General features: G+C 37.5%; 1 protein-coding gene across 1 annotated transcript in view; it reads right to left on the bottom strand.

Moving 5' to 3' along the window:
* The window catches only part of STXBP3 (syntaxin binding protein 3), a 64,150-nt gene that overhangs the window by 35,819 nt on the left and 10,851 nt on the right, over window positions 1–17,480 (bottom strand). The window contains 4 exon segments of the mRNA XM_044003533.1: window positions 4,648–4,667; window positions 4,670–4,723; window positions 10,957–11,038; window positions 11,489–11,538. Of these exon segments, the coding sequence (XP_043859468.1) occupies window positions 4,648–4,667; window positions 4,670–4,723; window positions 10,957–11,038; window positions 11,489–11,538 (206 nt within the window).

The following is a 17,480-nucleotide window of genomic DNA, read 5'->3' as shown; positions in this document are numbered from 1 at the left end:
GATGCTGAAGATAAAGTTGATCACCCAAGTGAATCCAAAGGTAATTAGTAAATATTTACTGTGAAAATAAAAATAACCAAAAACAGAAGCTGGCAGATATCACTTACCAATACAAATGTATATGAATGTATATGTAATTCTTTACTTCCTACAATTAGCAGCAGAATGAACCATACATACTCATTTTTTTGCCCACAAATTCACCTCGGCTTGAGTTAAAAGGGAGGTGAAATTAAGGATCATGGCTGTAGCTAATATTTTAGGGGAGAAAGAGTAAAGGAAGCTATAAAAAGCACAGAGTTGGGTTCAAGGTAAGGGGCGCTGATACTTTTAAAGCCTGATTTGCTTTTAAAATAACAAATGAAATCAAAGCAAATACAAAGTAGTAGATCATAAAGGTCAAAGATTCACAGAAATACTTCAGGCCACATTGAAGGCATAAACCTGTACAGAACTGATTTAGGATTTCTTTTAACTAAATTCCTACACAGAGGACAATTCATACTTTAACGTAGCTATAAAAATAAGAAATTTATTATCAAAATTCTTTCTTATATACTAGTAAATTTCACTTTCCTTTAAGGGGGAAAAACTTTGTTACAAATAGGGAAGAATCAAGTCAAAAAAATCTCTACAACTCAGTAAACATTTATCTTGAGATACACACAGAATCATACACAGAAAATCTCAGAGTTGGAAGTAATTTTCCTAAAACCCAAGACTCACCATGTCACTCCCTACTCTTACTCCAGGACCAAGTATAAAGCCCTCTGTTTGGCATCCAAAGTTCTTTACAATCTAGCCCCTTCCTTCATATTGTCACACCTACCTTGCTCCAACTACCTCTCTCAGAATCCTAGGATTCTTTTAATCAGTCAGTCAGTCAACAAATACTTATTAGGGGCTATATGCGATACCATGCTATGTGCCACGGATGTAAGAAAAAGACACAGTCCCTGCCCTCAAGGATCTCACATTCTAATGGCATGCATATAATTATGTGTATACAGGATACATACAGTGTAAATGTAAGGTCATCTTGGAAGGAAGGCACTAGTATTGGAGAGGGGGGTGTACCTGGAAAGGCCTCTTATGGATGGTAGAATTTGAGCAAAGTCTTGAAGAAGACCAGTGAAGCTGAGACATCAAATGAACAGCAAGAAGCTCAGGGTAGTGGACTGAAGAGGACAAGAGGGGAGTGAAGTATAAAAAGATGAGGAAGGTGGGAAGAAGCATTTTGTATTTGAGCCTAGAGATAAGAGAGACCTGGAGTATGCAGTCTGAGGTGATTCAGGAAAATCACTTTGACAGCTAAATGGAAGATGCAGTGGTGTGGGAAGAGACCTGAGGTAAGGAGACCAACCAGCAGGCTGTTTCAAGAGGCTCTATATGTGATGTGAGGGATGATGAGGGACTGCACCAGAATTGTGGCTGTGTAAGTAGAGAAGAGGGGACACACACTAGAGAAGGTGTGAAAGTAGAAATGGCAAGATTTGATGAAAGACTGACTATATGAGATGACTACAAGTGAAGAGTCGAGGTGACAGTGAAGCTGAGAGCCTGGGTGACTGGGAGGATAGAGGTGGCTTCAACAGTAATAGGAAATATGGGAAGACAAAAAGAATTGGGAAAGAAAGATACTGAGTTTTGTTTTGGATCTAGTGAGCATGAGATGCCAAGGGATGTCATCGAGTTTGAGCTGTCCAAAATGTGAAACTGGAACTCAGGAGAGAGATTAGGGCTGGATACATCAATCTGGGAACCATCTGTATAGAGAGGACAAATGAAGCCATGGGAGCTGATGAGTTCACCAATGAGCTCAGGATAGAAGAGCACTCAGAACAGACCCTCCAAAACTCAGCATCAACACTACTTACTGCTGGAGGCCTTTCCTGCTTCCTTTAGATACTAGATCCTGCCCTTCTCAGATACCTTCCATCAATATTCTACATGTATCTTGTACATACCCAGTTACATACACGCTATCTCCTCCCACACTAGCTCCTTGAGGCAGCGACTGTCTTTTTCTTTGTATCCCTAGCCCTAGGATAGGGCTCATAGTAAATGCTTAATAAATAATTGCTGATTGATTCTTAGAAATAATCTAACTTGTATCTAAAGAAGAATTCATTTTATGATAACCCCAACAAATGGTCATCCAGTCTGTGTTTGAAGACAAATATTATCATTCCCATTTCATAAATAAGGAAACTAAGCAGAGTTTTCAAGACTAGTTAAGGGTCATGTAGTAAATATTTGGAGATGGATCTGAATTGAGGTCTTCCTCACTCAAAGGAGAGCATTCTATCTACTACATGATGTTGTCTCCTAGCTTTGGGACTTGTGCAAATTTGAGAAGAATTCTGTCCATGCATCGATCTATGTTGCTGATACAAATGTTAAAAAGTACAGTGGCAAAGACAAATCCTTGGGAATTTGAAGAGAGAACTTGTTCTAAGTTGACACAGAACCATTAATTGTTGGTTTAGGGTTAAGGCATTCAACCAAGAGAGATTATACCTAACTATATAATTATTTATTCTCCGTCTCTTCATATTTTCTATAAGAAGAGCATAAGAGAATCCATCCAATATTCTACTTATAATGTAGGCATACTCTATCTATAGCATCCCCCTTGATCTACTAGGCCAATAACCCTGCAAAAAAAGAAACTGAATTTGTTCTGGCATGGCCAGTTTCTTGCGAGCACTGCTCCCTTATTCTACTTGCTTATTAACCATGTCTTTAATAAGAAATTTTAGAATTCTGCCAGGATTCAAAGCTGAACTAGCTTATACTTTGATGACTCAATCCTCTTCTCCTATAGCACCACATGAACTTTTGACGAACTTTCAAAGATCAGTAGTTATTTCGATGTCCCAGGACTGGGGCTTGCTGACTTGAATTGAACAAAAAGTAGCTTTGGGGGGCAGCTAGGTGGCACAGTAGATAAAGCACCAGCCCTGGATTCAGGAGTACCTGAATTCAAATCCGGCCTCAGACACTTGACACTTACTAGCTGTGACCCTAGGCAAATCACTTAACCCCCGTTGCCCCCACCAAAAAAAAAAAAAAGTAGCTTCTGTACTTTCTATTTCCAATTTGTCTTGGACAAATTTATTAGACTTCTCTTCTTCCCTTCAAATACAAAGGTAATTTTCCTTAATAGGAAAAGAGAAGAAAGTCAAAGTTATGTAGCCTCTACCTTCTCTTAACTGTCAGTTATCCTCAGGGTATTCTCTCAGCCTCTGTTCATTCTTTTTTTTTTTAGTGAGGCAATTGGGGTTAAGTGACTTGCCCAGGGTCACACAGCTAGTAAGTGTTAAGTGTCTGAGGCCGGATTTGAACTCAGGTACTCCTGACTCCAGGGCTGGTGCTCTACCACTGCGCCACCTAGCTGCCCAGCCTCTGTGCATTCTTATTTTTAGCCCTACTGACAGGGCCATGCCACATTTTAAAATCTGTCCTCCATTATCCATCCTTGCTTCTATATTCTCTACGTATCTTTTAAAAACTCTAAAGTTGTTGATGAATCTCTGTACATCCACAATTTTTCTTTCTCATCCAAATTGTTTCTCTTTGTATCAATAATATTCATTCTTTTTTTGGGGGGGAGGTGGGGGGGGGCGTGAGGTGATTGGGGTTAAATGACTTGCCTAGGGTCACCAGCTGGTAAGTGTTAAGTGTCTGAGGCCAGATTTGAACTCAGGTCCTCCTGAATCCAGGGCCAGTGCTCCATCCACTGCGCCACCTAGCTGCCCCTATAATATTCATTCTTGAAAAGTCCAGACCCTTTAAAATCTATTCTAAAATCCAGAGTGCCCATCAATCAATCAATCAATCAATCACAAGTATCTACTAAGTGCTTACTATGTGCCAAGCAGTGCTGGGCACTGGGGATACAGGTACAAAGAGCTCTTAACCCACTCCTCAGCTCCCAATGTTCAGGGGTCCCTTCTTTCTTCTCAGTGTGACCATTCTTTCATTCATCAACCTCCTGACATGTTGGATTCTCTTCTGCTTCTTCAAGAACCTTTTGTTGTTGGTTTTTACTTCAATCTCCTCTTCCATTTTTAAAGGGACATTTTTCCCCTCTGACAAAATGAAGAGGTGTCCCCTTGAGCCCCTATTCTTTCTCTTTTAGGAGGGAGACCAACTTAGACTTTCAGTATAGCCTGTAGTAATCTGGCTGTGACAGAAAGACAAACATTGCACACACTACTCAGAGTGTGGCAAAATCTTCCCTGCTCCATGTATTTGCTGGAAGTGAAATCCTCAGGCCTCTCTGTTTTTGATAAGCAATTACGATGGTCAACTCTAGTTTTTTAATGGCACATTTAATGTTTCTGATACAGCACATTTTAATATTTCATTTTTTTCAACAAGCAAAATTATAAACAGAATAGTACAATGGAAAGAGCACTGATTTAGAGTCAAAGGATTTGGATTCAATCATGTATCTGCTACTCATAATCTTTGTGAGCCTCAGTGACCAAGTTAATTAGCTCTTTGAGCCTGTGGCTCATTTTACAGATAAGGTGATGAAGTTAGATGATCTCTAAGGTCCCATTAGAGTTCTAAATCTATGATCCTATAAAGCTGAGAAAAAATGTAAACGTTAATTTCTGAAAAATTCAAAACACTAACCTTTGACGTTGGAGTGATAAATAAAGTGCTTTCATATGTCTGACAGGCTCGCGATTCTTATAAATATTTTCCACAACTAGCAAAAAAAGAAAAGAAATTTCTATATACAACATATATTTGCATACTCAAAATTCTAAAAAAAACAAGCCTTACTGTGCTTTAATAAAATTAGCATTTAGGATATAGTATGCTTACCACTTACATAACTCCCCTTCAAAAAAAATGACCTCATTTGATAAATGAGACAGAGGTTTTTAAAATGTATGAACATAACCAATGAACCATTAGAATCATTATTCATTCAAGAACTCTTGGATGAGACTGCCTCTTCATTATGAAGAAAACTCAAGCAGAAGTAATTGGTAGCAAGGCAATTGCTCTGCAGCCTAAAATTGCTATAGCATGTGCTGAATGGCTGCATAAAAAAAATCTAGGGTTGTTATAGTGAAATTGGGGAGTGATGGGAAAAGAACAATAAGGAAAAAGGTACATTAAAAGATTTTTAAACAAAATGTTTTAAAATTATAACATTTGGCAATGCTGTCTAATGCTTATGCATCTGAGTATAACTTCTTGAAATCTCTCTTTATATGTCATCGAATAGTTTAATACCTTACAAACTATTTAAAATAACACTTTAATATTGCTTTCAGGAAACTTTTATGAAAATTTTACTAGAATTCAGTCAATACAAGTTTTCTTCAGTTATTCTACAACTCCTTGCAATTAACTGATGTCAACCTAACATTACAAAATGAAGTACTAAGCAAACAAGTTACAAGACTAACCATTTCTTTTCAATACCACGATAACTTTCAGATTAAAATTTCTGCTTCCCAATCAGTACTGAAAAAGTCTATATTGTAAATAAGAATACCACTCCTTAGGAATATGTTATGGGCAAAAAGCCTGAAACTCTAGCCATAATAAAACACTTAATCAACTGACAAGCAAGGAAGGCTATGTTTGACCTTCTCTTTTAAATATGGATATCCGCTTTCCCCCCCCTTCCTCTCCCCACGAAGTCTGAATAAGCAAAATATTAAAGCAATCTGTGGTTTATCACAGTCCAACCTTTTAAACTAATATTGTGGATAAAGGTATATTATTAGATGAAGAGATAAGGTTTTCAAATTGTACTAATAATTTAATTGCCATTTGTTGCGAATTATTTAGTTGCAAGATCAGATTTAAGTTTGATTTATTTATTTTGGAGAGCCCATTAGGTATCACTATTTCAGGTTCATTACTGACTATTTAAAGTAAAGTATTTTTGATTTCTACCTTTAAGCTATACTCTTCTATTTGGGAAAACAGTAAGAATATCATGTGAAATGCAGTGATAAGTGTTAGAAAATACTCATGGAAATACTTTTACTTGAAAAATGTTTTAGCTTATTAGTGGACCAGGGAGTATACATTTTCCATTTACTATGTAAAATGGTATTTGATTTATTAAATAATATAAATGAAAAGCTATGTTTGTTTAATATGTAACAACTATTTTCTCAGGAAAGTCATTACCCATTTAAAAAATTTTGGTAAATGGCTGGGAAGACAGAATAGAGAATCGACAGGGCAGATATTATTATCCCTACTTTACAGGGCAGTAAAACAGCTTAGAGAAGTATATGACTTGTATAAAGATCACATGGCTATTAAGTGACAGAGCTGAGATTAGAACCCAGTTGTTTGAATTTTAATCTATTGCTTTGAGGTCATAGAAAGTCATGAGCTAAAAATTTTGTTTGTTTGTTTTTAGTGAGGCAATTGGGGTTAAGTGACTTGCCCAGGGTCACAACACCGCTAGTAAGTGTCAAGTGTCTGAGGCCAAATTTGAACTCAGGTCCTCCTGACTCCAGGGCCAGGCTCTACCCATTGCGCCACCTAGCTGCCCCTAAAAGGTTAGTTTAATAATTAACTGGGGGAGGGAGGGGAGGGAGAAGAAAAAATTGAAACTAGAATCTTATGAAAACAATTGTTGCAAACTATCTGTACATGTAAGTAGAAAAATAATAAAATACTTTTACAGAAAAAAAAAGTATTCCTGGGTTACCACTGAATTGCAATCTGCTCCAGTAGAGTGAAGTGCCCTTCACTGATGATGAAACCTTGGATCTATAAAATTTTTGAAAATTCATGTCTGCCCCCCAAACCAGTGATTGAATCTAGTAAATGAAATTCAACAGAGATAAAGGTAAAGTCTTTCCCTTGATATTCTACCCCACCCATCTAAAACAAAAACAAATAATTCAACCTTCACAAGGATAAGATGGAGGTGTGGGGGGAAATGGCAAGATAGTTGTTGTTTAGTCGCTTTTTCAGTGATGCCCTGATTCTCCATGACCCCTTTAGGGGGTTTTTCTTGGCAAAGATAATGGAGTGATTCGCAATTTCCTTTTCCAGCTCATTTTACAGACGAAGAGACTGAGACAAACAGGGTTAAGTGACTTGGCCAGGGGTCACACAGCTAGTAAATGTCTGAGGTCAAATTTGAATTCAGGAAGATGAATCTTCCTGACTCCAGGCCCAGCCCTTTATCCACTGAGTCTCCTAGCTGCCCCACAATAGTAATTACTCTGCAAAAGATCTGGGGTTTTTTTAGTGGGCTGCAAGCTCAAAATGAGTCAGCTGTATGATGTTGCAGCCCAAAAAAGATAATATGGTCTTGAGCTCAATGTAGCTGTCAGGAAAAGGGAGGTAACAGGGCTGCTGTGTTCTGCTCTTGAGGAAGCAAAGGGGGGGAAATGTGGTAAAATATGAAAAGTTTTTAACAGTCGGTTAGGATAACTGAAAGACGCCAGTTTTTCAAGGACCACCCTTTTGGGGATGAGATGAACAGTCCACCTGCTGCGCATGTCAGACTGCCTGCCGGGTATAGTCCGCCTGCTGCGCATGTCAGACTGCCTGCCGGGTTTTTTGACTTCCGGGGTGGAGAGAACGGGAGTAGCCTTTTTTGCCGGCTTGCGGGACTCCTGGCGGCGCGGCACAGACGGTCTGACTCACTCCAAGGTGGCCTAAATCGGTTTGGTGAGTTTTTATAAGGAATATAGACTAAGCCTAGATTTAAGACGATTTGTACTGTATTTCTATTTTCCTATCCTTCTAATCAACAACACCTTATATACAATAAAGGCTCTATCTAGAAAACCAGAAGCTTCTTCCATTTACTAGTCTGGGAGATAAATTAAGGGAATGGGTTAAGTAGGGGAGATTTATGATCTAATATCCAATTTTAAATCTCACACTGCCATCATCAACTTCATCTGGAGTACTACAATCAGTTGTAGGTGCCACTATTAAAAAAAGACAATGATGAGCTAGAGTGTATCCAGAGGAAGGCACTAGGATGGTGAAGGACTTTGAGTATATGTCAGATGAGGACTGGTTGAAGAAATTGAGAATGTTTAGCCTGGGAAGGGAAGACATGGAGAAACATCACAACTGCTTTCAAGTATCTACAGGCCTGTCATACTAAAGGGTTAACCTTATTCTGTTGGGCCCCACACCTGAAAAAGCAAGAAGCAGTAGGTCCAAGTGTCCGAGAAGCAGCTTAGGCTGGATTTCCTGAAAAGCTTCTGACCAAAGTGGAGTGGACTGTCTAGAAGTGGTAGGTTCTTCTTCTTTGGAGGCCTTCAAGTTGAATCATTTGTTACGTCTGTTATCATAGAGACCCATTTTGTAGATGAGCTGGACTAAAAAGCTGTTACGGTCTATTCCAACTCTCAAATTCTCTGTTTCTGAGATCCTGAAGTGTTCATTTTTTAGAGAAAACAAGGTTAGAACTGGCTCTTGATAGAACCCAAGGACCTCCTGACTCTCTGCTTGCTCTATATATTCAACCAGGGGTTCACTTACTCTCTACACAGAGAATTCCCAAACCCAAAGCTACATAACTAGTCCTAAATTCTTCTCTGAACTCCAATTTTGAATCCTCTAATTGCCTGTTAAGTATCTCTCTACACGGATGCCTCATTACCATCTCAAATTCAATGTTTCGGGAATGAAATTAATCATCTTCTACCCTAAGCACAACCTCCCTCCAAATTTCTGTTTCTCATATAGATACCACCAGCCTCCCAGTCACTCAGGTTCTGAACCATGGACTCATCTGAGGTTCTTTCTTCTATATCAACTCCTGCAATTTAGTTCTAGCCTACCTTTTCAGAATTATTTCATATTACTCTCCATTATATACTTTAAGTTCCAAACAAACTGAACTACTAGGTGCTTCCTCAATTTGACACTCTGTCTTTTGCCTTCATGCATTTGCTAGGTTGTTCTCCATGTGTGAAACATACTCCCTCATCATAATTATCTTTAAGAATCCTTACCCCTTGTCCCTCTGATAGGAAGGCAGAGCCATAAACATTTAAGGTGAGGAAACAAGACAGACATCTCCTTAGAAATCTCTTCATTTCCCACTTAGCTGTACTCATTTTTTAACTTCTTTGGCTTCTCCACTATCCCCCTTCCACACAGGGTATTCCCCTCTTCCTTTAATAATTAGCTCAGGTATTACCTCAATACATGAGGCCTTCCCAGAACCCCCCAAGTGCCCTCTCCCTCCTCTTCAAATGGCCTCCTATTTATACAGGGTGGGCCAAAAGTCAGAAAGGGGTTTCAATATTTAACAACTCCTTTATTTTTTGTTTTTAATCCATAACACCATAGAATCATATATAGCATACATTGGAAGTGAATTTACACATGTGAAAAAATTCAAAAAGTTATTAAAACATCGTGACTTTTGGCCCACCCTGTATTTATCTGTGTGTATCTGTAGCTTTTCCAGTACAGTGTAAGCTCCTTGGGGGCAGGCACTGTATGTAACATCACCATCCCCACCCCTTTTAATAAAGGAAATCTTTTATGGTAACAGACTGATGAGAAAGAACCCATGGTACAGACACTGCATATCTTCAGAAATTCTTAAAAATGTGTCCTTTTGGCAATTCAGTATAAGGAAAAGATTCAAAAACTTTAAAAAACAAAGAAAATTCTTTTAAGTAACAAGTGGTATGCCTGGTATTGAGGCCTATGGGCAAAGCTAGACTAGGCAAAATAGAAGTTTTGTAGATGGGGTTCTCAGAGAAAAGTAATCAGGAGTTTTATATTAGTGCTTGGAAGTTGGTTTAGAAAGACCATAAACAGAAGTGGATGCTATAATCCAAAATGAGAAATGAACGCTGTAAACTTGGAGTTGTCTGTTTTGCCAACTGCTATATTTGGGGAAAAGATACAGGTTAAGATACAGGAAAAGCTGTTAGCATTTCTACCTGCACATAACACTGTTTGGTTCAGAGAAATTTCCTGGTCTGAGCAATGAAACTATGGAAGCTGTAGTCTTGGAGGATGAGTAAGGATTTAGGGTTAGAAAACCTGGGTTCAAATCCTGGTTCTACTATCTGCTACATGTGTGAAGTTGGCAAAGTTTCTGAACTTCATTTTCTTCATCCGTAAAAGGAAGAGATTAGGCTAGATGTCCTTTGGAGTTCCTCTTTCAGCTTTTATTCTGTGACCTACGAGTTCTGTCTGTGTATTTCCAGCACACAGTACACAGTTAACATTTGCTCAACTGAAGTGACTACAAAATGCCATAATGTTCTTAGGAAATCTAAGCACAATTTCAAGAGTGTAAATGACTTGCTGTCAGGACTAGGTGAACTTTCTTCTTCTTTTTCAGTTTCATTATTGTCTTGTTTTTAAACCATTTAAGTCATTTCCAATTAATGTCATTTGGGCCCCTCCTCCCTACTAAAAATACACACACACACATATATACACGCCCCAATGAACCCTTCCTTATAACAAAGAAAACACTTAAGCAAAGCCATATGAAAAAAAGAACTGGGTCTGACAGTGTACTGTTTCTTCACAAGGGGCATTTTGTGGATCACCACAGATGCTGAATTATGTAAATACCAAATCTATGATTAACATGGTGAAAAAAATACCTATGTGGTGATATCAATCTCATTAAAAACTGAAAAGATTCGTCTTTCCTAACATGACTAATGTGGAAATATGTTTAATGTGATTATATATATAAAACCTGTATCAGATTGCTTTCTGTCTTGAGATGGGGGGGATGTAAAGGAAGGAGGGAGAAAAATTTGGAATTCAAAATGTCATAAAAACAAATATTTAAAACTATCTTTACATGTCACTGGAAAAAATTATTCAGATTGAAAAACAAAACAAAACAAAACTATAAAAGAAAACTTTCAAACTTTTGTAATAAGACACAAACCTGTCACATTTCTCCAAATAATCAAAGCAGACATCAACAATATTAGTGACACTCACCAGTTATACCCTCTGCTAGAAGATCTGTCATTCTGCAGCATGATGCCAAAAGTTTTGTGGTAAATTCATCTAAAAGCATTATCTAAAATTAAAAGTAAATTAAAAATTAAATAGCTCATGACTACTAATAGTTCCAAGAACCGAATATTTGCCAACAATAAAACCCATTTACACTTAAAAGCAAGTCTTCTATGAAATATAATGGAAAATTCCAATGCTGGACTGAACATTTAGTCATTTAATTTATACAGCCCTGAAAACTAGCCTTCTCTATGTTTGACAATACCGCCTCTGAGAAACCCAATATTTTTATATTTTTCCTATTCTATGACCAAGATGTTTTAAAAACAGCATAGTTTTTATTTCCTTACATTCTGCATGTAAAAAACCACAGTGCTTTGTACATAATAAGGACTTAAACCTTTTTCATTCATTCGAAAATATATTTTTGCTTATGCTTGGCATAAAATTCCATTAAAAATATAACTGCCAATTGCAGACACAATATTAAAACAAAACATGCAATTTCTACCTTCCATTCTCCCTCCTTCTTACAGTCATCAAGTACTGTTGTTTTTATTTCTGAAAAAAAAAAGACACATATACATAAATTAAAGAAATATCTATTTTAACAATTAAAAATACCAAACTCACTTAAAAAGTGGTTCCTACAATATGGGAAAGTTAAGACTATATTTTAACAATGACTTTTTTTAATTTTTGCGGAGCAATGATGGTTAAGTGACTTGCCCAGAGTCACACAGCTAATAAGTGTCAAGTGTCTGAGGCTGAATTTGAACTCAGGTCCGCCTGAATCCAGGGTTAGTGCTTTATCCACTGCACCACCTAGCTGCTCCTAACAATAACTTTTTTTTTGAGTGAATTGTTTTGTTTTGTTTTTTTTTGCAGGGCAATGAGGGTTAAGTGACAAGTGTCTGAGGCTGGCTTTGAACTCAGGTCCTCCTGAATCCAGGGCCAGTGCTTTATCCACTGCACCACCTAGCTGCCCCACAATAACTTTTTAAATGAATAACAGCAATTAAATTGTACTTTTAAAGTTAAAATATTATTAAAACATAAAACCAAAAGTAAGTAACTAAGGCTATAATTGCAAACTGATCTGAAAAATACTTCTGAAACTATCATCTCATGCTGTTTTCCAATTCCACTTAAATTTCAAGATAAGAGTATTTGCTTTAGACATGATGGAAACAAAGAAACTAATTCCAACAAGTCTAAACTATCATAAGATATATTTTCAGCTATTCCACAGACAAGGTACTACTGGAATTTTCAACTGATGTTAGCATTTTAAGTTTTTAAAATAAGAAATTATTTTTATTGTATAGTTTGCCCTTACATAGTTTAAAAAAATATACAGTGTTCCAAGATTTGAAAATCCCCCAAAATTTATACCTAATTTAAAAACAAATCTTTAAATGCTGATCATCATTAAACAACCATTCAAATGTTCTGTTTGCTTAATACAATGTTAGGTGCCATAGAAACTGCTGACATTAGCATTTAAAATATATAAATTGCAATATTTGAATTAGAAAAAGGCTACTGGGAAAAGACTGGACTGGGAGACTTGAGTTTTAATTACTTTGTAATAGACAGTGAGATATCTAAGGCAGTTTCCCTATTTGTAAAATAGCCATATCTATCTTTCTATTCCCTGAGATTCTTGTGAGGATCAAATAAGATGATATATGTGAAAACACTTGACAATATTTTATCATGTAAGGGGCAGCTAGGTGGCGCAGTGGATGAAGCACTGACCCTGGATTCAGGAGGACCTGGATTCAAATCCAGCTTCAGACACTTGACACTTACTGGCTGTGTGGCCCTGGGCAAGTCACTTAATGCTCATTGCCCTGTCCAAAAAAAAAAAAGGTTATGTATTAGCGTCTCTTTGTGTCTGTATGGTTTTTTTTTCCACTTTGATTGCCGGGTTTCCAATGGTAATAATGTACTTTAGGCTGATTTCAATGCATTGGAAAGGAGCCAGGTAGACTTGAAAAAGTATGCAAGGGGGACACACCTCTGTTAATTATTTACAGGGTTGAAGAGGGTATGCATTTGAGTAAACAATCAACTGCTTTGAGAATGGCAAAGATTAGGGTCAAGAACAGTAAAGACATGGCCAGGTATAGTTTTGGGAATGAAACCCAAACTTGATTAATTTTCAGAAACTGCCTAAATTTATGGCAACTATTATTTTTATCTGATTATAGGTGACCTCCAAATAGAGACAGCACCCATAAAATGACATATCTTTGAATAGAAAGGTATATATAGGAATATACAGAGGAAGGAAGGGAAGGAGTGAGAATTAACAGATGGCAGTAAGTAAGATCCCTATAAAGAGCAGGAGGAAACACTCAGTCAGCTTCAAGTAGGAAGGATCTGCTTCTTTTATCCTACAGCATAGCAGGAATCTCTAGTACAGGGTGGGCCAAAAGTCACAAAGGGTCTCAATATTTAATAATGCCTTTATTTTTTGTTTTTAATTTCAAATACCATAGCATTATATCCAGCATATGTAAGAAATACATAAGTGTATGTATATATTTTAGAGGAAATAAAGAAAAAATAATTTTCAAAAAGTTATTAAAACATCAGACCCCTTCATGACTTTTGGTCCACCCTATACAAGACTCATCTTGCCTACAGCACTTGTTGGGAAAGCTGTTGCAACTGTTTCTGCTGCTGCTAGGGAGAACAGCAAGATTGAAGCTATCTATGGTAATAAGTAGACAATTACAAGCCACACCTAGGTTTTATGAAAGCTAGATTTAAAAGACAAGCATGGTTTATGTCCAGATCAATATGTCCTATATCTTATTGTTTGACAATGTGGGGTTGGGCATAGAACTGAATAAGCAGAAATGAACAAGGCTACCCAGGATGAGTGGGGCGTGGTCTGTATTGCTGGAAGTAACTCCCAAATGGATGTGAGCACAGATCCACTTGAGTATGTTAGTTACACAGACATACAGGCAACAAGAAGCATAGCTATAGTTTATATTTTTTGTCCTGTGTTAAAAGAAAGCTTGGGAATGTTTGTGTTAATGTGTACTGCTTCTGCTGTTATTTCTCTACTAAATAAGGCACGTGACGTAATGCCATCCACAGTCCAAGGTTCTAAAAAGCATTTTTTAAATCCTATTGATCAAATCAGCAAACCTCTAAGCAAAAGGATTCTTTCTAGCACTTCTGAGAAACACTTTTCCTGGTCAAGAGCCTTATGCCATAGCTCCAAAACCAAACCCCTTTCTTTAACATTATCCACTCAGCCAGCTGTTTGCTTCCCATATCTTCCTTTCGCTTTACAAGACTCAATTTTCAACTGGAAGAAGCAATGAAAACACCACTGATATCCCTATTTCCTTTATCTTATCCAAGAAAACTAAATTGCTGATCTATGAAATTTTTCAAACAACTCTCACTCTCTGAATTCTGTTGCTAAAAACAAGTTAAAGCCTATATGTAACAATAGCAAATTTTGATTAACTAAAGTTTCTCAGGGATGAAATACTTCAAAAGAAACATCTAAATGGGTGAGCAGCATTTATGTTTGTTACTGAAATGCTTTTTCTATTATACATAAACTTTAAAATATTTTTATACCTCTTAATCTTCTTGGAGATCTTTCCAATTTTTAAATATCCTTCTTTTAGTATGTCACCCAAGGTTACATATAATACTGTCTTTTATAGACCTACATTTATCTCCTCCAATTTGTTCTATAATAATATAACAAGAATAAAGGAAGGGAAGGAAATGAGCATTTATGTAGTTCCTACTATGTGCCAAGCACTGTACTAAATGCTTTACAATATTATCTCATTTGATCCTCACAATAACCCTAATAGATAGGTACTGTTACTATCTGCATTTTACAGTTGAGGAAACGGAGGCAAATAGAGGTTAAATGACTTGCTCAGGGTCACACAGCTAATAAGTGTCTGAGGCAGGATTTGAAGTCAGGTCTATCCTGACTTGAGGTCCAGTGCTTTATCCACGGTACTGCTTAGCTGACTCTGAAGAAAAGTCCCTTCATTTCGGCTTTTCCCAGATATATCCCCAGCTCCCACAACCCTTCTACTCTCGCCACCTATATAACTGTTCATTCAACACATATATGTTGAGTACCTACTATGCTAAGTGCTACGGTGACTACAGCTCCTGCCCTCAAGGAGCTTACAATCTAGGTGAAGAGACAGGACAGAAAGGCATTAACTTAAATTGTGACATCATGATAGGTAAGGCCAAATAAGTGGTATGTACAGAGCACTATGGATGCCCTGAGCATTCATAAAAGGGAAAGGCCATTTCTAGCACAGGAGGCTCAGGGGAGTTTTCACAGAAGAGAAAGATTCATACCTGGTCTTTGAGGGAAGGTAGAAACTGAAGACGATGGGGGTGGGGAGGGAAGGAAAGAGAGCATTCATGAAGCAGGTATTGACAAAAGCCAAAGAACAGAGTTGGAAATATACGTGGGGTGGTAAGGGAAAATGACTAGACTAGTTTGGCTGGAGTTGAGTAAAAAGAAGGGAGATTCATTTGGAAGAATATTAAGAGTCTCAATGAATACCCCATTATGGGCACATACCCCAAATAAGACAGAGACAAAAAGGTCTCATATATACCAAAAAGGTAATATGACATTTATAATTTATGTATAATTATAATATTTGAAATAATAATAGCATGTATATAATACCTACGTGTGCCAGGCACTGTGCTAAGTGGTTTACAAATGTAATCTCATTTGATGCTCACAACAACCCTGGGAGGTAGGTACTATTATCATCTCTATTTTACAGATGAGGAAACTGAAGGAAACAGGTTAAGTGACTTGTCCAAGGTCATATAGCTAAGAAGTTTCTGAGGTCGGATTTGAACTCAGGTGGTCCTGACTCTAGACCCAATGCTCTATCCCCTATGCCACCTAGCTGCTACAATAAGAATGGTATCTTCACCCCCTCTTACTGTTCAACTACTTTTAAAAATACAAATGTGAGCCAGACTTAGTGACACATGCCCGAGACACCAGAGAGGCAGGGGATGGTGGGAGTTCTGAGGTGTAGTAGCCTAACTGGATTACTAAAACAACATCAATATGGTGAGCCCTTTGGAGCAGGGAATTACCAGGTTGCCTTAGGAGCAGGAAGGGGGGGGGGGGAATGACACACGACCAGGACAAGCTGGAAATGGATGGCAAAGTTCCCATGTGGATCAGTAATAATTCCACTACTAAATTAGGCTTGTGGGAAGCTCCTAAACTTTCAGTCTTCATGAGACAGAGACCCAATCTTAAAAAAAAAACAAAACTTTTTTTTTTAATATGCTAGCTCCATGTTAAATATATTATAATGGATTATTTGTCTTTTCATGGTCTTAGATTTGGAAGGAACTTCAGTAGCATGGCATATTAGAAAGAGCACTGGGCTTAGAGTTAAAGGACATGTGTTCCAATCCTGACTATACCACTCATCTGTGTGACCCTGGGCAAGTCACTTCACTTATCTGAGGCATTACAGTTTCCTCACCTGTAAAATGAAGGGTTTGGACCAGTTGACTTCTGAGGTTTCTTCAAATTCTAAACCTGTAACTTAATCCAACCTACATCTTAACAAGAAGTGCTCTGAAGTGGTCGTGTAGCCTTTGCTTAATGAACTCTAGTGAGGAGGCACTGCTGCTTACGGAGACAACCTTCCATTGTTGGAGAGATCTTCTCCAGGCTAAAAACTGCTAGTTTCTTCAACCTATCTTTATACGGAATGATCTCCAGGCCAGTTTTTCAGTTTATCACTGAATAGTCCAGATTATTCTGACCAAGGCATAGAGTAAGGAAATCATGACTTCCTTAGCCTAAGTTGGTAGCTTTTTCTGCTGTTACTTCATACTGGCGATTCATACTAATAACAATAATAGCTAACATTTATATAACACCTGAAAGTTTGCAAACTATCACTCACGTTGTACACACATACACATCTCTTTTGATTTTCACAATAACCCTGTGCTATTGTTATCCCAATCTTATAGATGAGGAAAGTGAGGCTGGGAGGCTAAGTGCCTTGGCCAGAGTTACAGTTATTAAGTGTCTGAGGTAGGATTTGAACTCGTCTTCCTGACTAGCCAAGCCCAGCACTCTCACCCACTGTGCGACCTAGCTGTGATCCATTAAAACCTTCAGACCATTTTTACTAGTTGTGTTCCACTCTTGGAATTTGATATTTTGAATCTAAATATAATATTTTACATTTAAATCTATTACATTTTATTCTATTTGATCTGGCTCAATGATCTAGTTTGTTGAGACCTTTTGAATCCAATTATTAAAGATATTAGCTATCCCTACCTTTGACCAAATGAAATATTATTTGTAAAGCACTCAGCATGGTGCATAGTAAAAAGCAGGCACTTAATAAATACTTGTTCCCTTCCCTCCACCTTGCATCTAACTTTTTGTCATCTACAATTTTAGCAGACATTCTATGCCTTTATCCAGG

This window comes from Dromiciops gliroides, chromosome 4, assembly GCF_019393635.1.
Source record: "Dromiciops gliroides isolate mDroGli1 chromosome 4, mDroGli1.pri, whole genome shotgun sequence".
In the NCBI taxonomy this organism is placed as follows: domain Eukaryota; kingdom Metazoa; phylum Chordata; class Mammalia; order Microbiotheria; family Microbiotheriidae; genus Dromiciops; species Dromiciops gliroides.
This window is presented reverse-complemented; position numbering and strand designations above follow the sequence as displayed.